This window comes from Sebastes fasciatus, chromosome 11 (assembly GCF_043250625.1).
Source record: "Sebastes fasciatus isolate fSebFas1 chromosome 11, fSebFas1.pri, whole genome shotgun sequence".
NCBI classification, from domain to species: Eukaryota; Metazoa; Chordata; class Actinopteri; order Perciformes; family Sebastidae; genus Sebastes; species Sebastes fasciatus.
Window position 1 is genome coordinate 35381079 of NC_133805.1, and position 16662 is coordinate 35397740.

Sequence of the window (16662 nt, forward strand, 5' to 3'; positions counted from 1 at the left end):
AAAACATGAGCAGGTATTAGTAACATGAAGTAATAATAAACAAACAGTATTGAATGAAATACAATGCAAGCTAAACAGTTTAAACGGGAGTAAAAGGAGGAGAACACAGCCTTCTCAACTATAAGGGAGCGTCAACAAATAACAGACTCAGGCTCTCATGCAGTACTATGAGCAGAGTGCACACAGAGGGTGATGTGATGAATTGTGCGACGGTCCCTTAATGACGGCCGCGTATGCCCGTTCACTGCGCTGTTCTAACTTAAATGGTTGTTGACACAGAAACACACAACTTATCATTCAAACTATTATAGAACACGAGCATGAGCATTATAACATGATACAGGTGACTTTAGAATTATTATAACGATGCAGTTACTAAACAATAGACAACTATAACAAATACTCACTTTCTCATGGACGCACAGGAAAGGCCATATCAATAATAAATAGAAAAGAGTCCAGAAAGGTGCAACACTGATACTGAGCTGAGTTGGAGGACAAATGAGGCTTACGATCTGCGCAGAAGGTGATTGGAATAACAGCACTCTCTGATCATGTGAAGACCATGCGCCAAGCCACAGGCTATTGGTCCGTGCATGTGATTAATGCATGGGCTGGTGAGGGATGCTTTTGGGTTAAACTGCTGCACCTTCTGAACATATATAATCAAGTTTATTTTGCTTGCTTTATATTTTCTTGTTTCCATAAAAATCAGTTTGTGAAGTGAAGTGAACAGGTTTAAATAACCTTTCTGAGCTGCCAGATATTAACAAATAAGAAATAACAGAAATACATTGATAATAAGATGGAATGTGTAAAATGATTCCATATGTATAATATTGCTCTATTTAAGAAAATGACTTCTTCTTCTATTCTTTGTCAAATGGTGAAGTCATGGAAACCGACATTATACTGAATATGCAGATGAACATTTGCCTGAGATCTAACACAAAATTATGTAACAAAATAAGGTTAAAATAGATTTCCCTACATCATGTAGTTTACATCGTGTCTACACAGGAGATGTGGTGTGAGCAGCACATCAGCAGGACGGCAGCAGCAGCTTCAGTCCTCCATTTGCATCTACACAGGATGCTTTCAGTCACAGTAGTTACTGTAGGTCATCCGTGTTTTTATCAGCTCTCAGAGCCCAATGGAAGAAAATAAACTTGAAGCGTAAAAATATGCAAATAGCGTGGTTAAAACACAAGCCATTGTGTAGACAGCTGGATCTGTAGAAGCATATCTGTTCCATCAGACATGTGAGAGAGATGACTGAAAAGCGCGGCTGAAACGGCTTCTGTATAGATCCGCTGTTAAGAGTTCTCACATACTAAAATACCAATTGGAGATATCATTATTTTTTTTCTCTTTCATCCCTCCATGTCTCTCCATTCCTTTATTCATGTGTTTCTGCAGACTCTTGACTATGAGACCAAGAAAACATACACCTTCAAGGTTGAGGCGTCCAACGCACAGCCGGACCCCCGTTTCCTCCACCTGGGGCCCTTCAAAGACTCAGCGACAGTAAGGGTGAATGTCATGGACATGGATGAGCCTCCTGTATTCACCAAGCCCTCCTACTCTATGGATGTGTACGAGGACACTCCTCCAGGAGCCATCATTGGCTCTGTGACAGCTCAAGACCTGGATGCCAGCAGGAGTGCTGTCAGGTAAAAGCTGTCCACACTGTCAAAGTACACAAGGAAACTTCAGTAAGATGTATGATTTAGATTTAGTATTATTTAATTTCCGGTCCTGGAGCCAGCTCCACCAGCACTTCCAAAGTTCACACTTAGCCTTGTTATAGCGTAAGTGTTTATTAAGTGGAGATTTAAGCATCACTTAATTAAAACAGGTTGCTCCACACAAACAGTTCTTACGTAGTGTTACTAGCTAAATACTGTGTACACTAACTGCCAATCACATTTTAGGGAGCAGTCATATTCTACACTACATTGTACGACAAGACAGCAAACTTTAATACTCCTTTCAACCTTGACAAAGGCAGCACAGACCAGATCGACTCCTACCGTTCTTACCTTTCACAATATAAGCCCCAGACCTATACACTGCTTACCTGTTTACCAGAGGGAACTCAAATTCACTTGGAGCATTTCACGAAAAAGGAACTAAAGTAGCTTACACTGGTTGAGCCTCAGACAGACTGCCAGACACTGCACTGGGTCGATAGGATCCCAGTAGTTGGTAGACCAACCACTACAATTGAAAATGTCCAATTTCCATTTGCCACATGCATACAGTCTTTTCCGTCTACACAGGAAACAACTTGGTTAGGTTTAGGCAACAAAACTACTTGGTTAGGTTTATGAAAAGATTGTGGTTTTGGTTAAAATAACTATGGAAATTACATGACAAATCAATAAACGTTGACTTCTGGTTTCACACGGGGCACCAACATCGGTCTCCTGGCTAAAAGTCCAGTATTTTGGACCCACCCATCCAATCTGACCTCTTCCCTACGTGAAGTTTGTTGCTCTTTATACTTCCTGGTTCACAGTTAAGTGGATTACATATGAATTGATTTTGTGGGATATATACGAATTACAGTACATTACTTTTTGAGGGTTTGCTATGAACAGTGTGTGAGAACGGCCTGGATTATTACACAGGAGGCCAGCCTTGTCTATTACTACTTATTTGTTTAATTACGTTTTGAAATGAAACGTAGTTGCTGATTGGCTTATGTTCGTTGCCAATATATTTTCTTTCTCTTTCTATCTATATGTACCACCCTAAATGTATAAGGATGTGGTCAGGGTGAATGGTGGGCACACAAAGCACAGGGCGTTGACACTGTAAACCCGGATTCACATCCTGAGTGCATGCGTAGTTCAGTTATCTTTGGTTAAGGGTAGGGATAGCTTGTGGTTATGTTAACGTGTTAATAAATAAACTCCTCTCACTTTTGACTGTTTCCGTATTTAACCAAAACCGAGATCTTTGTCTTATCTTAACCAAGAGTTAAGATAAAACAACTATTACGAATTTTAATTATGCTTTAGTTTCATTTTGGGACTTGGCAAATACGTTAAAAACAACACAACGTAATCTAGGTATAGCATTATATTTTTTTCAAAATGTATAATTTCTAGGAGACAGGGTTGAGGAGACTAAAGGTCATGTCCTTCTTGTACCAACAATCAATATTGATTTCCTATAGCTGATTTCCTATTCCTAGAGCTGTGAGTTTTACTTGCCTAAACCTAACCAGACCTTAACCATAGAGGTGTAATTTCAGAAAACATCCATATGATCCATGATCCATACATCCATATGGTATTTTTGAAGGCATGGCAGAAACATTATGTACACCAAGTCTGCATTGAAGCTTTAACAATGTTACATATGTCATTGTTTAAAAATAAATACAGCTCTACAATTGAGTGAGTCATAGTTATGGGAGTCCAAAACTGACCTGCAAAACCTGCACTTTGCTGATTTTATTGGGCTCTCCTGTGGCAAAAGTTGTCTTTACAGTGCCCCACTGTGGGAGTGAGAGCAGTTCTCAAAGCTGGGCCCTCTGATGACCGAGCACCCAGCCCATCACTGTAACTTGTTTCCCTCTCATGTGGACTGCTCTCATCTCTACAGGTATTCCTTGGAATGGCAGACAGAGTCTGACAGCTGTTTGGACATTGACACTGTTGAAGGAACCATTTCCACTAATGAATACTTGGACAGAGAGACAGCTGTTCAGCACAATATCACTGTAGTGGCAACCAAAGTCAGTAAGTATTCCACACTGCATCTGAAACAAAGCATACATACACAGCCCAGAGCTGATCATCCAAACAGAAAACAATGTGTTCTGTGACATCACATTATGAACTTTTTTGCATAAGCCATTCAATGTATTGACATTCTCTAGTTACCTCTCCACATAATAGTATTCATTTAGGTTTCTGACTTTCCTGCATGCGAAATCGTATACCAATGCACAATCTGTCCAGAATTTATCTTAAAGGTCCCATATTGTAAAAAGTGAAATTGTCATGTCTTTTTTTATTATAAAGCAAGTTTAAGTCCTATATAAATACTGTGAAAGTTTTGAAACGCTCAATCCATGGAGAAATACACACAACCCATTTCCGGTTGCAGAGTATGTGAATGACATCAGCTGGCAGGAAGTAATAATGGACCTAAACTGTTACCTAAAGTGCATTTCAACGGCACTGCGTTGCTGTTAGACAGTATGAGGAAAATAAAGTTGTTGTTTTTTACATTACAGCATGTAAATATGTTCTAGTAGAAACAAAACATACAAGTATGAACCTGATAATGAGCAATATGGGATCTTTGAATTGGACTAATAGGGCCCGAGCACCGGCCATGTCAGTCCTGTGAGGACCTATTGAAACTGAAAGAATTGTTATTATTTATCTCTCAAATAAATCACATTTTTGAGGGCCTTAAGGTGCTCAAAAACTCACTAAAGTTGGCATATGTATTAGAACTGGCAAACATTTTGATATTTTAGGGGTTTTCGTGCTTGGGTGTTGCAAAATGTCTCGATAGCGCCCACTACAAAGTTGGAAAAATTGAGCCCCTCATTCAGGTTTCACCAACATGTATGAAATTTGGAAGGCAGATGTAACATGTTGAGGCGCACAACAAAGCCTCTTGAAGGTATACCCAAAACCCAACAGGAAGTCGGCCATTTTGAATTCAATGTGCCATCTTCGACGATTTTTAGCTTCTTACAGGCCGTGTAAAATAACAAACTCCTCCTCGAGAATTCATCTGATTGATTTGGGTCAGGATCATCCAAAGACCTTAACGATGAAAAATTATAAAAATCCAGAGTTTTCTTTCTTTTTCACAACCTTGTCGTGGTGTGGCGGCCATTTTACGCCATTCACCATGAAAGGAGGAAGTTGTTGTAACTCCAATGTACATGGTCCAATCCGACCCAAATTTCCCAGGCATGATAGTCTAATCAGAGACCAATCCGCGGGACAGATATTAGTAACAGGTACAAGTCTGAAGTAATCAAAGAATAAGCAACCAACTGAAAGTTAAGGTGAGAAGATTAGTTTTAAGTTTGGATTTAAAGGCCTCAACAGAGTCACTGTCTGGTGTCAGCAGGGAGGTTATTCCAGAGGAATGGGGCTCAATAGCAAAAGGCCCTTTGGTGTGCTGACTTCTTATTAACTCTGGGGACAGACAGGAGCCCTGAGAGCAGAGAGCACAGGATGGAATATAAGGTTTAAGGAGATTAGACCTATAGAAGCACCTTAAAGTCTGATCTAACAAAGATATGAAGTCTATGTCTATGACGTCTATGAACGGAAGCTAAAATTAAGCAAGCATCCAATCACTCCACTTTGTTCACTCCAGCAGAAAATGTTTTCCTTTTGGAAGAATCCAACAGTTACAAGGACATTTTACTAGCAAAATTTAGCAAAGAGTGTGACAACACATTAAACTTAGTATAAAAGCACAGTACATTTGCTAAGTCATCAATCGGGCTCGGGAAAGGATTTTTTGGTCAAATAAAAACAACTGACAAAGACCTCACCTCTGTATAATTTCATTAGGTTACTGTAAACTCTTTCCCCTGTTATTGATCATTTCACAACATTATTTGCAAACCACAAGTTATGAGCCATGTTTTCTTCCTTTTTTGTCTTGTTGGTGCCACGGCACATCTGTCACAGACTGGGGCGGACTGACTTCAGTGCGCCCCAACCGTGTCGTGCCGCAGCCCATGTTAAAGGCGCCAGAGGTCTGCGGCGATGTCGGCAACCCACCCGACCCATCTTGAAACACGGACCTAGGAGTCTAACGCACGCACGAGTCAGAGGGTGCAAACAAAACCCCGTGGCGCGATGAAAGTGAGGGCCGCCGTGCGCCGGCTGAGGTGGGATCCTGGCCCAGCGGGGTAGGGCGCACCACCGGCCCGTCTCGCACGCACCGTCGGGGAGGTGGAGCGTGAGGATCCGAAAGATGGTGACGAGGGTTAACACCGCGCTGCTGTACAGTGGTATCGGTGCCGTTGTATCGGAGCCGTTTTACGAGTACTAGTACATGAGCACAGTATCGGACCCGATACCCGATACTGGTATCGATATCGGTGCATCCCTATTTGAAACCATTGGCAGGAATACGTATTGTGTCAGCCACATGCGCATACTTGTGTCCGTATTCTCGTAACAATTTGCAATAGCACTTTTTTAGGAAATTTTACTGCAGTGACATCAAGTATAACTCACTTATCAGTATCAAGTAAAATGTACTTACCACTAAACGTAACATTTCTGAAGATATTAAGTAAATCTTACTTAGTTATGGTTAAGTGTATATAAATTATATTTATTTTAACGTAAAGTTTATTTAGTTTTTTCATAGACAGGAACGTCTCCATCACCATCAAAAAAGTAAATCTTATATATCTGCAATATTTACCTTTATGAAGTAAATAAGTATATTTTATTATACTTTGTTCTGTTTGACATTGTCAGTTACTTAGTTGTATGAAGTTCTATTACTCACTATAATTATGTAAATGTTGCTAATTTTCTTTTGATAAATGTTATGAATTTAATATAATTTTATCACAAATCTCACAAATTAAACACAATGCAATTTAAATGTTTATTTTGTCAACATGAAACATTAATGAATCACTAATGTTCGCATCACCAGTAAAGTCTGAAACTAAGTGCTTGTATGGCCTTGGCTCAGAGGTAGAGTGGGTCGTCCACCGATCGGAAGGTCGCCGATTCAATCCCCAGCTCTCCCGGGTCACATGTCGAAGTGTCCTTAAGTAAGATACTGAACCCCAAACTGCTCCTGAAGGCTGAGCCATCAGTGTGTGAATGAGTATTTAGATCAGATCCTGATGGGCAGGTTGGCACATTGCACGGCAGCCTCTGTCAAATGTGTGTGTGAATGGGTGAACGTTGACATGTATTGTGAAGCGCTTCGAGTGGTCAGAGGACTATAAATGTCCTATAAAAGTGAAATTCCATTTACCAGTTACCATTTATGTCTAAAGTCCTTGCAAGATCTTTCTTAAAACCCACTCCACTGTCAAGCTTTACATTCCCTAAATGCCACTGATTCAGATGTAAAATATAACCATTTGTTTAACATTCCAAGGGGCGGCTCACCTGGGTTAGGTAAGATCTGTATGTTGGATTAACACATCAGGCTGTGTCACTGAGTGTATAGTTATATATGACTTCATGTTGACCCTTACAGACGACCCACTGCTGTCTACTAAAGTGTCGGTGACAGTCAACGTCCTGGATGTGAACGAGTTCCCTCCTGAGCTGGTGGTTCCTTCAGATACCTTCGTCTGTGAAAACACCAGAGTGGGACAGGTAAACTGAACTGTATCTGCTTAAAATGATTTCTTGATTGTGTATGGAGAAAATGAGAAACACATACAAAATGGTTTGGAACATGCTTAACACATAAATGAGATGTATGATTCTGAGATCCGGGTTACCTCATGTTATAGTCGTACATTCTCCTATGAAATTGTTTGAATGTCCTTATTCAGATAAAAATAAAAATAAAAATATGTGTAAAAAGTGGGTTTTGCATATAATTGAATTGTATATTAAAATGGAATATGCACCTCCAGACTAAAGGGAGGGAGGAAGTTTAATTTAATTTAATTTTCCTCCCTGATGTTTCCCCTACCAGCCAAGAGACTTCAACTAGCAATTTTTAATTCACAAACCACCAACTTTTCTCCTGACTTTTCTCTGATGTGCCAAGCACATTTTCTCTTTGTTCGTTCCCTAACCAGGTGATCCAGATGTTTAGCGCTGTGGACAAGGACCTTCCTCCTGTTGGCCAGAGGTTCTTCTTTAAGTCCCCCAAAGAGCTTCGCAACAGGAACTTCACTGTTCGAGATTTTGGAAGTAAGTGAGAGAGGGATTAAAAGGGAAGAAGAAGATGGTCACAAACAGTTGGATTGTATTATGATCAGGGCCAGTTTTAGCCTGCTATATTTGGATTGTCTGGTAGAAATAATAAGTGGGCAACTTGGGTGGTAGGTAGCCCAGATCATTGTACAGGTGAGGTGTTGTTTCCTGCTTTGGCATTTCAGCCTGTTGCACCTCCACCAGTGCCATTTGGTCAGGTCAGCTGCAGGGTCGTCAGCTGGAAACCGCCGTTCACTGATGTTTCGCCCCCGTTGCCAGTACATCTTCCGGCGGGGGGGCAGTGGCGTCTCCCCGCCATCCCCTGCAGCTGCCTTTACAGGGGTGTTGGCCCCCAACTACTGTCTTTCCTCCTCTGCCACAGCCAGTAGCTGGCTTTCTCTGCCTCCTCTCCTAGCTCCTTCACAGCTTTCCACAGGTTTGACCCCGTCATGCCAGCACCACAGAGCAGTTGGACTACTACTTTGCTGACAAAGCCCCGGCATCCGACCTCCACGGGATAAACCTTTGCTTTCCAGCCAGCCTCTTGGCATTCTGCCGCCAGCTCTGAGTACTTTAGATGTTTCCTTTCGTGGGCTGCTGTCATGCCCTCTTCCCAGTAAGCTCAATGATGAGGACCCTTCTCTCCACTGCATACCATGAGACGATGTCTGGTCGGAGAGTGGTTGTAGTGATCTCTCTCGGGAAGACCAGCTGCTTCTGAGGTCCACTGACATCTGCCACTCTCAAGTATGGTGTTCCTCTCGTGTGCAGGTACTTTGAGCGTGCTGCCTGGCTTGACGAATGTTCTAAGTGTAGACATTGCTGTTTCTGGGGTGCGGTTTGCTGCTACCTTACATCTCTCCAGGACCTCGACCAGATTGGCCTGGACTTGGTCATGACGCCACTTGAAGCGTCCCTCGGTCAGCGTCCCTCGGTCAGCGTCCCTCGGTCAGCGTGCCTCGGTCAGCGCCACCTTGCATCCTGACGAGCTTAGAGAAGAGGACCAAAGGTTGCTGGTTCAAATCCCTGGCCAGATGGCTCAAAAATCTGGCAAAATGAAAGCTGGCAACAGGAGGGCTTTCAGAGTCAAGTTCAGTAGCAAGCTCCTGTCACTGGGCGCTCAGGTGTTTGCGTATCGGGTGTTTGGATGGGTTAAATGTAGAGGATTAATGTCACCAATAGGTACATCCAACAGCAACCTGAAAATACATATGTACAGCATATCATTCATACAGTAGCAATGCTTGATGAGGGTAAATAAGCAGTGCTTGTTGAGGGTAGATAAGCAGTGCTTGTGGAGAGCTTGTTTCTCTTGATAGAATTGGTTATGATTTGAAGAGACATACTACATCCACTAGAGGAGCCTGTTTCCTTTCTTAACTTATCAACTTTGTCGGCAAAGTTATCACTGAAATGGTTTGCAATGTCCTTTGCTTTTATTAAGAACATGCCATTAACATCAATGATTGAAAGTGCATTATTCTCGGCTCTACTCATCATTTCATTTAAGGTTTTCCAAAGTTAATCACCATCATTCTTCCTCTCCTGGATTTTGTTTTGATAATATGCTTTTCTCTTCTTTCTGTTTAACTTTGTAACTTTATTTCTCATTGCAGGGTGCATGTGCCACTTTTCAGTTCCTTTAGACTCTATTGCAGCCTTCTTTAGCTCATCTCTTTTACGCATACACTCCCTAGGTTCATCATCAATCTATGATGCCTCATTAGATCTTACTGTATATTTTCTCAATGGGACATGTTGATCAGCCACAGAGAGACATAGTACAGTAAATACCTTGAGGGCTTTTTCCACATCATTTACTGACAACAATTGGTTCCATTCAATATTCTCTATATCTCTTACAAAATCATTTTCACAAAATCTTTTATAGGACCTATCATACAGTACTTTAGGCCCAGTGTTGGGAGTTATAGTTTTTCTTACTGTAGCAACGATGTTATGGTCACTAAACCCCACAGGAACAGATAATGCATTGGAACATAATTTGATGTTATTAGTAAATATGTGGTCAATACAAGTTGCAGATGTTTGCTCAGCATAATTGCAATAAACTCTAGTCGGCTTGTTCACATTCTGAGTTAAATTACAGATGAGTGCAGCGTTGTTCAACTTTTTTCTCAATGGGCATTAATCGGACAGCCAATCAATATTTAAGTCGTCAACATTTCTTTACCAATATCTGTTGCCTTTATCAACACAGAACATAATTCATCAACATATTGCACGGTTGCACTTGGGGGCCAATAGACACAGCCAACAATAAATGTTTTACAGTGAGCAAGATGAACTTCCAACCAAAGAGACTCAATACTAGGCACCATCAGGTCCAGTCTAACCTTGGTGAGAATATGGCTTTGATTATATATAGATCAACGCCTCCCCCCAAAAATATTCCTATCATTTCTAAAAATATTATAACCTGGTATGGCTACCCCCATGTCTGTTATTGAGTGGTCTAAATGTGTCTCAGAGACAGCAAGTACATTTCAGTCAGGACCACTTTAGTCAAAGAAACTTATTTCCATGCAGTAATATATACAGTATATTTGGCGGTATGGCTCTGTTCTGGGACCTCCCTGCCCATCCACGCACATACGTGGATCCACGTGCCTACGTGGTAGCATAAGGCAAGGAGAGCACACCTCCTTGCCCTTCCATGTGCATAAATGGAAAGCCAAAGGCAGGGAAAGCAGCAGCAAAGACCCCCAAAATAGAGTATGCGCAGTGTTGCGTTCTGGTGGCAGTACGCATGATTTGCAGAGGAGGCGAATGTGTGAGGCAAACCAAGCTCGGGACATGGGCTTACCCTCTTCTGTGACAAAGAGTGGCTCTCGTTGGCTGGCTTGAAGTCGGCATCTCAGATAGTGGATCATGGAAGACGGGACAAAAAGCGGAATTAGACTCAGAGATTAAAACAGATGTTCCTTCCTATCTCTATCAGTCTTGAGTGTTTTAAAAATACCGTGATATAGTGAGTGTTAATGGTTACGTCAGCTATAGTGAGATCATGCAAAGGATCGAAAGATTTAGTGCGTGTAGTGAACTTGCCACCTCTAAGAAACCTGAAAAATGTCGTGAGGAAAACAGTTTCTAACAACAGGCCTGTGTAAGCACCAAAGCACCCTTTATGGAGGACGGCTGCAAGGGTTTGGCTTCTCAGATTGTGAGAGATTGCAGCAGCAGGAGGAAAGAATGGGATCCCAGTGGAGATTTGGACTGCACTTCCCAGAGATCTCCGCGGGACTGTGATGTCATCGAAGCTCGATGGGATGACGTCATCAATCTGCGGCGCGAACGCAGACCACGTTGGTGATGCCGCAGCTGTAGAGGTGGATGGCCCGTCCGTGTTTGGAAGAGCCCGGCTTGCTGGAGATGCCGACACGGACTCCAGGCCTTGGATTCTGGAGTTCATATTGCCGAGTGACGACTGGATGCTGAATAGAGCTGTCATGAAAGGGTTGTCCTCCTGGTCCACGGAGCCGGCTGCCGGGGCTGTAGCTTGGACAGCTGGGGCTTTGACAGCTGGAGCTCGGATCGGGGCTCGAATTGGGGCTCGGACCGCTGGAGCTCGGACCGGGGCTCGGACCACTGGAGCTCGGACCGCTGGAGCTCGTGCTCTTTTGGAAGGCGGCTCAGCAGTGGAGTTGCAGTGGAGTTTCGGAAACTGTGTATCCCCTTTCTCAGCGGCTTTCCTGGGAGCGCAGGATTTGGAAAGATCTGCTGGTGGGGTTTCACCATGGCCGCTTTCCAAAAACATTTCAAAAAGCTCTTCAAGAGAAGAACCGACAGGAGCCCTGATGTGGTTTTCGAACAGGACTTCTAGGAGCCTGGACACTGGCCATTCGGAAATGCTGGGAGCAGAACTTGAATGTCTACATATCAGACGCGAGCTCTGGCAGATAGGGACCGGGCTCTCTTTGCCGATGGCTTCCTCTGCCTCGGTTTGCTGTTGTTGTGACTCCATAGCCCAGTCGTCCAGCCATGGGACCTCATCATGGACGGAAATCGACTTGACGAGCAGCAGGTTAAGTTGAAGCTTATACGTGGAAAATCTGGTTGCTCTCATGTGTGCGAGCGGCTTGTAGAGGAAGCAGCAAAGGTAGGCAGGCTGAAGCAGCTTAATTAAGGCGCCCTGTAGGAAATTTGCCAATGAATGCATAGAGGGGAATCAGCTGATGCATCAGCTGATTGGGCTGGCTTAAGATCGGCTGCTATCAGCTGATAGCTGTCATATGAGCAGAGCTTGACATCATGGCCTGCCTGAACTAACGCTACGCTCGATTTATATTTTCACTATTAATTAAACCAGAAATTTCACTTATCTTCATCTTCAACCTCTTATCAGGGGTCGGGTCGCGGGGGCAACAGCTCCAGCAGGGGACCCCAAACTTCCCTTTACATACAATACAATGCCATTTATATCATATCATTATATGATCTGGGGGGCTTCTCTCTGCTCAGGCACTGCTCCTTGGCTTCACAATTAGGCGGTCGTAGCTGATGATGGCATACTCTCCTCTAATAGCTCAGCTTTTCTCTTCCTCACTTGTTCAGAGAAGTCCTCACTGATGTAAATTGAGGTGTTCTTCAGGTTGGATCTTGCGATGGCCTTGCTTAGCTGTTTGTCCTTGAAAGGCAACAGCTTGATCACCACTGATCTTGGCTTTTCACTTCCACCTCTGAATTTCCCATTCTTCTGAGCTCTCTCAATTTCCACAGAGGCATCCAGCTGAAGTTTTGTGGTGAACAGTTCTTGTACTTTGGACTCTGTTTCAGCCCAGGTTTCATCAGCTTTATCAGGTCCAAGTCCACGGATCACTGATCACGGGATTATTTCTCCTACACTGATTCTCTCATGTCCCTTCACAGTTTGTCCTGATTTCAGTTCATCAATCTGTCGGGATATGTCCTTAGCCTCACTCTGTTGGGCTTTTTGGTGCCTAGTAGACGGAGTATGTTAGCAGGTTTGCAGAGGTTGGCACCAGTGGAATATAGGGTGGAGGATTTGCTTGGAAGCGAGGACGCGGTGGAGGGGAGAAAGGTGATTTTTAGGTTTCTGATCAACACTAGATTAATTAAGAGACTGTAGTAGAGTAGGGGTTGTGGACGGATAAATCCAGAAGGAAGCAGCAATGCAACACAAAGGATGCCAGCTGCTGTAAAACCCCAAATAATAAGAAGAAGTAAACAGTGTTGGCCGCGGTCGGAGGACGCGGGGGAGACCGTAGCTTTGGTCTCCAGGACCGGAGTCTCTGCTGTACTCTGCTCCTCTGCCTGCCTTCACTCACACACCGCGCTCGTTCTCGCTATCTCGCTCCACTCTCACGTGCATGCTGCTCACTCCACACTGCAGAAGAGTTAGTTTAGCTCTGAGAATATCTAGTGAATGTTCAGTGGACGTTTGTGCAGAAATAACTGCTGCAGCTCCTCCAGACCAACAGAGGTTTCCCGTGTCTTGTGAAGTGACGAGGCTCCGCAGAGAGAAACGTTATCGTCTCCGACCAAAACTCCGGTGTCTCCCCTGTTCCCTCTGGCCGCGGTCGGGAGGCTGAGGCAGGAAAAGCCAACACTAGGATCAGCATTGATTCATGGAGAGACCTTCGTCTGGTCAGCTAACATTACTGCCAAGCAGCTGAAATATAGAGTGATATTGTACTTTTAGCTGATGTGTGTCGCCTCACTGTTTTGATCAATGCTCGTTCATGTCTATGTAGAGCGAGCACAAGCGCCAGCAACAGGACGCTGACTTGAGCCCGTCTGAGGACGACCCAATGATATCAATTCTGATAGTTGTATTATCATTCTTTTACATCCACTACTATTGGTTTTGTGTTATTAGTCCTACTTGTATTAGTTATTACAGCTGCTGGGCTATTATTGTGGCTGCTTCTCTCTCTCTCTCTCTCTCTCTCTCTCTCTCTCTCTCTCTCTCTCTCTCTCTCCAACCGGTCTCGGCAGATGGCCGCCCGCCCTGCGCCCGGTTCTGCTCCAGGTTTCTTCCCAGTAATCGGGGAGTTTTTCCTGGCCACAGCGCGCTTGGTGGATCTTGTTGGGTCTCTAAACTATGGTGTACGGTCTAAGACCTGCTCTATATATAAAGCGTCTTGAGATAACTTCTGTTGTGATTTGACGCTATACAAAAATAAATTGAATTGAATTGAATTGAATTGACTTTCGTTAACTTAACGGCCACAAGTGTTGCTGTTAACAAGACATTTCTGATTCTTACAAACAGTCCTTTTAAGCATTGATCAGATTTTTCTCAGAGTGTGTGACAATGAAAATAATGATTATGTGGGAGCTTGTTAGTGATGTAACATCGCCCTCTGCTGGTTTCCAGACAACACCGCTGGCATTGTGACTCGACGCACAGGTTTCCAGCAACACCTGCAGAATGTCTACGTTCTTCCAGTTGTGGTTGAAGACAGCGGTTATCCTGCCCAGAGCAGCACAGCCACCCTCACAATCCGAGTGTGTTCCTGCGAGGCGGGAGGTTCCCTACTGGCCTGCTCAGCTGAGGCCATCTTCCTGCCTGTGGGCCTCAGCACTGGAGCTCTGATGGCTATTCTGCTATGTGTAGCTCTGCTGATTGGTAAGCTCATCTTTCTGCTATCACATAACTACAACATAATGATAGACACTGTTCATAGGACTAAAACCAACATAGTATATCATACATTTGGCAATTTTTGGCCAAATCTCTTTTCCAAAGGTATCCTGGCCAAGATAGGCAGCAGCACAGCTACATGGTCAAAGACATAAAACAAACAATTGAAAACGAAGACAAAGAGCAAACTACAGAATTATAAGGTATCAAAAAACATTCATCAACATTCAAAACATCCGCAGCCAGATGTGCTTGTTTCCAAGTCATTTAGAAGCACTTTAAAGACATTCAGTCAGACCAGCTCTCCAAGTTTCAATTAGTTTTGTAGCTGTTTCCAAGAAGAGGGAGCAGCCGACTGGAACGCCTTTTTTTCCCAGTTCAGCACGAATTTGGGGACAGTTAATAGGATTAATGGAATATCCTAGCTATGGCTCATTAGTACAAATAACACTGCTGGTTTAAATGTGTATGATAAAGTGGAAGTAACGTGTGATATGAAGTGAAGTTAAACGTGAAAAAAAGTTAATTTTAATTTCTACAATCTGGCTCCAATTCACCACCTCACCATCTACGTCGGCAGTTTCCCGCCCCCATAATGTGCGTACGCATGGGTCAGAGTTTCCCTAAGTGTGCATTCTCCCGTCAAGTTTGTTTTTATAGATCACAACTTTTGCGTAGGAAGTGGCGTACGCAACGGTTATAAATGAGACCCCAGATAACTGAACGCGCATCAAAAGTAGAAAAAAAATCAAAGGAAGCTCTATGATTTGTGGAAAAAAGGACAAAATAATACTGATGCAGTGGTGTACGTGATGTTTTTTCCTCAGAAAGTGTGGATACATTTATGTGAAGGAGATTATTATTATAGTTTATTCTGTATATCCCTTGTCTCCAAGATTACAGATACAGAAAATACACTGCAAAATAAAGAAAGAACGAAACTGGGCCAAATGTACAAGCATATATAGATATTTTTCCCCTAACCCATCATGCATTTGCTTTGTGTCTTGCAGGCATGGCGGGATTATACATGGGCCAGAGGCGCCGCAAAGAGAAAGAGACTCTGATGACATCAAAAGAGGACATCCGTGATAATGTCATTCACTATGACGACGAGGGCGGCGGCGAGGCGGACACTCGTGCTTTCAACATGGGCACTCTGCGCAACACACACTCACAGCACACCAGCACTCGCAGCAGAACCTCCAAGAATGAGAAAAATGGCTACGGAGACGGGGTTCTGTTGCATCTCATCAGCCGCTGCGACGACGTCAGGTCACCTGACATCCATCGTCAAACGGCCAGCGTCATCGCTGCCGTGAACAACGAGGCCACGCTCTCCTCCCGTGGCAGAGCGACGGAGGGCAATGCTGAAATAATCAGGGAGTTCATCGCACAGCGGCTGGAGGAGAGTCAGCAGGGTTACGCCGCTCCACCCTATGATTCACTGGCGACGTACGCCTACGAGGGTGACGGTTCGGTGGCTGGTTCGCTCAGCTCCATAGAGGAGTCGTGGGTCATTGACAATTCAGGGGATTTTAGCTCCCTTGGTGACTGGGGACAGCCATTCAAATCACTGGCTTTTAACCTGGACAGACAGCCGCCTATTCTGACTGAGGAGAGCTGAGAAGAAGCTGGACAGCAGAGAGACTTTGGGAGGTCATGTGGGAATTAGCTTACTTTTCTAGACATGATTTTTTACTGGGACAGGCACTGGCTAGAACGATGTGAGGACTTTTTAGAAAACTGTTGATGTGAAGTAGAGTTGTGGACTGGTTAGCTCGAGAGCAGATAAACTAGCTACAGTTGCTCCTCAAAGTGCCTGAGGCACTACTGTATATGTTTACATGTTTTTTTAATTCATGTTACTTAATAAAATGATCTTCATGTGATGTCATGATTTCATCATCAAAATATTTTCCGAACAGTTATTTAATCAGAAAATCAAATGTGGTTTTCTTTGCAATGTCGGTCAGTCGGTTCCTGACTTTGGTGATGCCCTAACCTTTCTTCTAGCACCTCCATGAGGTGACACTGTGAAGCTACTGCTTCTTGGTACAGACATTCATGATGAATTCTTCATTTTTCTTCAAACTTTACATTTGTGTGTAATTTTTTGTTTTATGACCAAAT

At 43.5% G+C, this 16662-nt stretch overlaps 2 protein-coding genes across 4 annotated transcripts in view; one reads left to right on the forward strand and one right to left on the reverse strand.

The window, feature by feature from the left end:
* Positions 1–16418, forward strand: part of cdh12a (cadherin 12a) — a 56872-nt gene extending 40454 nt beyond the window's left edge. Inside the window, exons 8-13 of the mRNA XM_074652364.1 lie at positions 1420–1673; positions 3616–3752; positions 7228–7349; positions 7784–7898; positions 14263–14514; positions 15543–16418. Of these exons, the coding sequence (XP_074508465.1) occupies positions 1420–1673; positions 3616–3752; positions 7228–7349; positions 7784–7898; positions 14263–14514; positions 15543–16156 (1494 nt within the window). The 3' untranslated portion in view covers positions 16157–16418. The remainder of the gene's footprint in view (positions 1–1419; positions 1674–3615; positions 3753–7227; positions 7350–7783; positions 7899–14262; positions 14515–15542) is intronic.
* Positions 6605–12802, reverse strand: LOC141777803 (uncharacterized). Of its 3 annotated transcripts, none has more exons than XM_074652372.1 (2): positions 10729–12802; positions 6605–7324 (listed from the first exon to the last, which is right to left on the reverse strand). In XM_074652372.1, exon 1 carries the CDS (start codon positions 12079–12081, stop codon positions 10825–10827), a length of 1257 nt encoding a protein of 418 aa, XP_074508473.1. In that variant the 5' UTR covers positions 12082–12802; the 3' UTR covers positions 6605–7324; positions 10729–10824. The 3 variants fall into 3 exon arrangements, with proteins under 3 accessions (XP_074508473.1, XP_074508472.1, XP_074508471.1); XM_074652371.1 differs by having other exon boundaries at positions 6605–8890; XM_074652370.1 differs by having other exon boundaries at positions 6605–9100.
* Positions 16419–16662: the final 244 nt, after the last annotated feature.

Coding starts and splice junctions, on each gene's coding strand:
- LOC141777803 (XM_074652372.1), bottom strand. CDS start 12,081: ATGCATTCATTGGCAAATTTCCTACAGGGCGCCTTAATTAAGCTGCTT.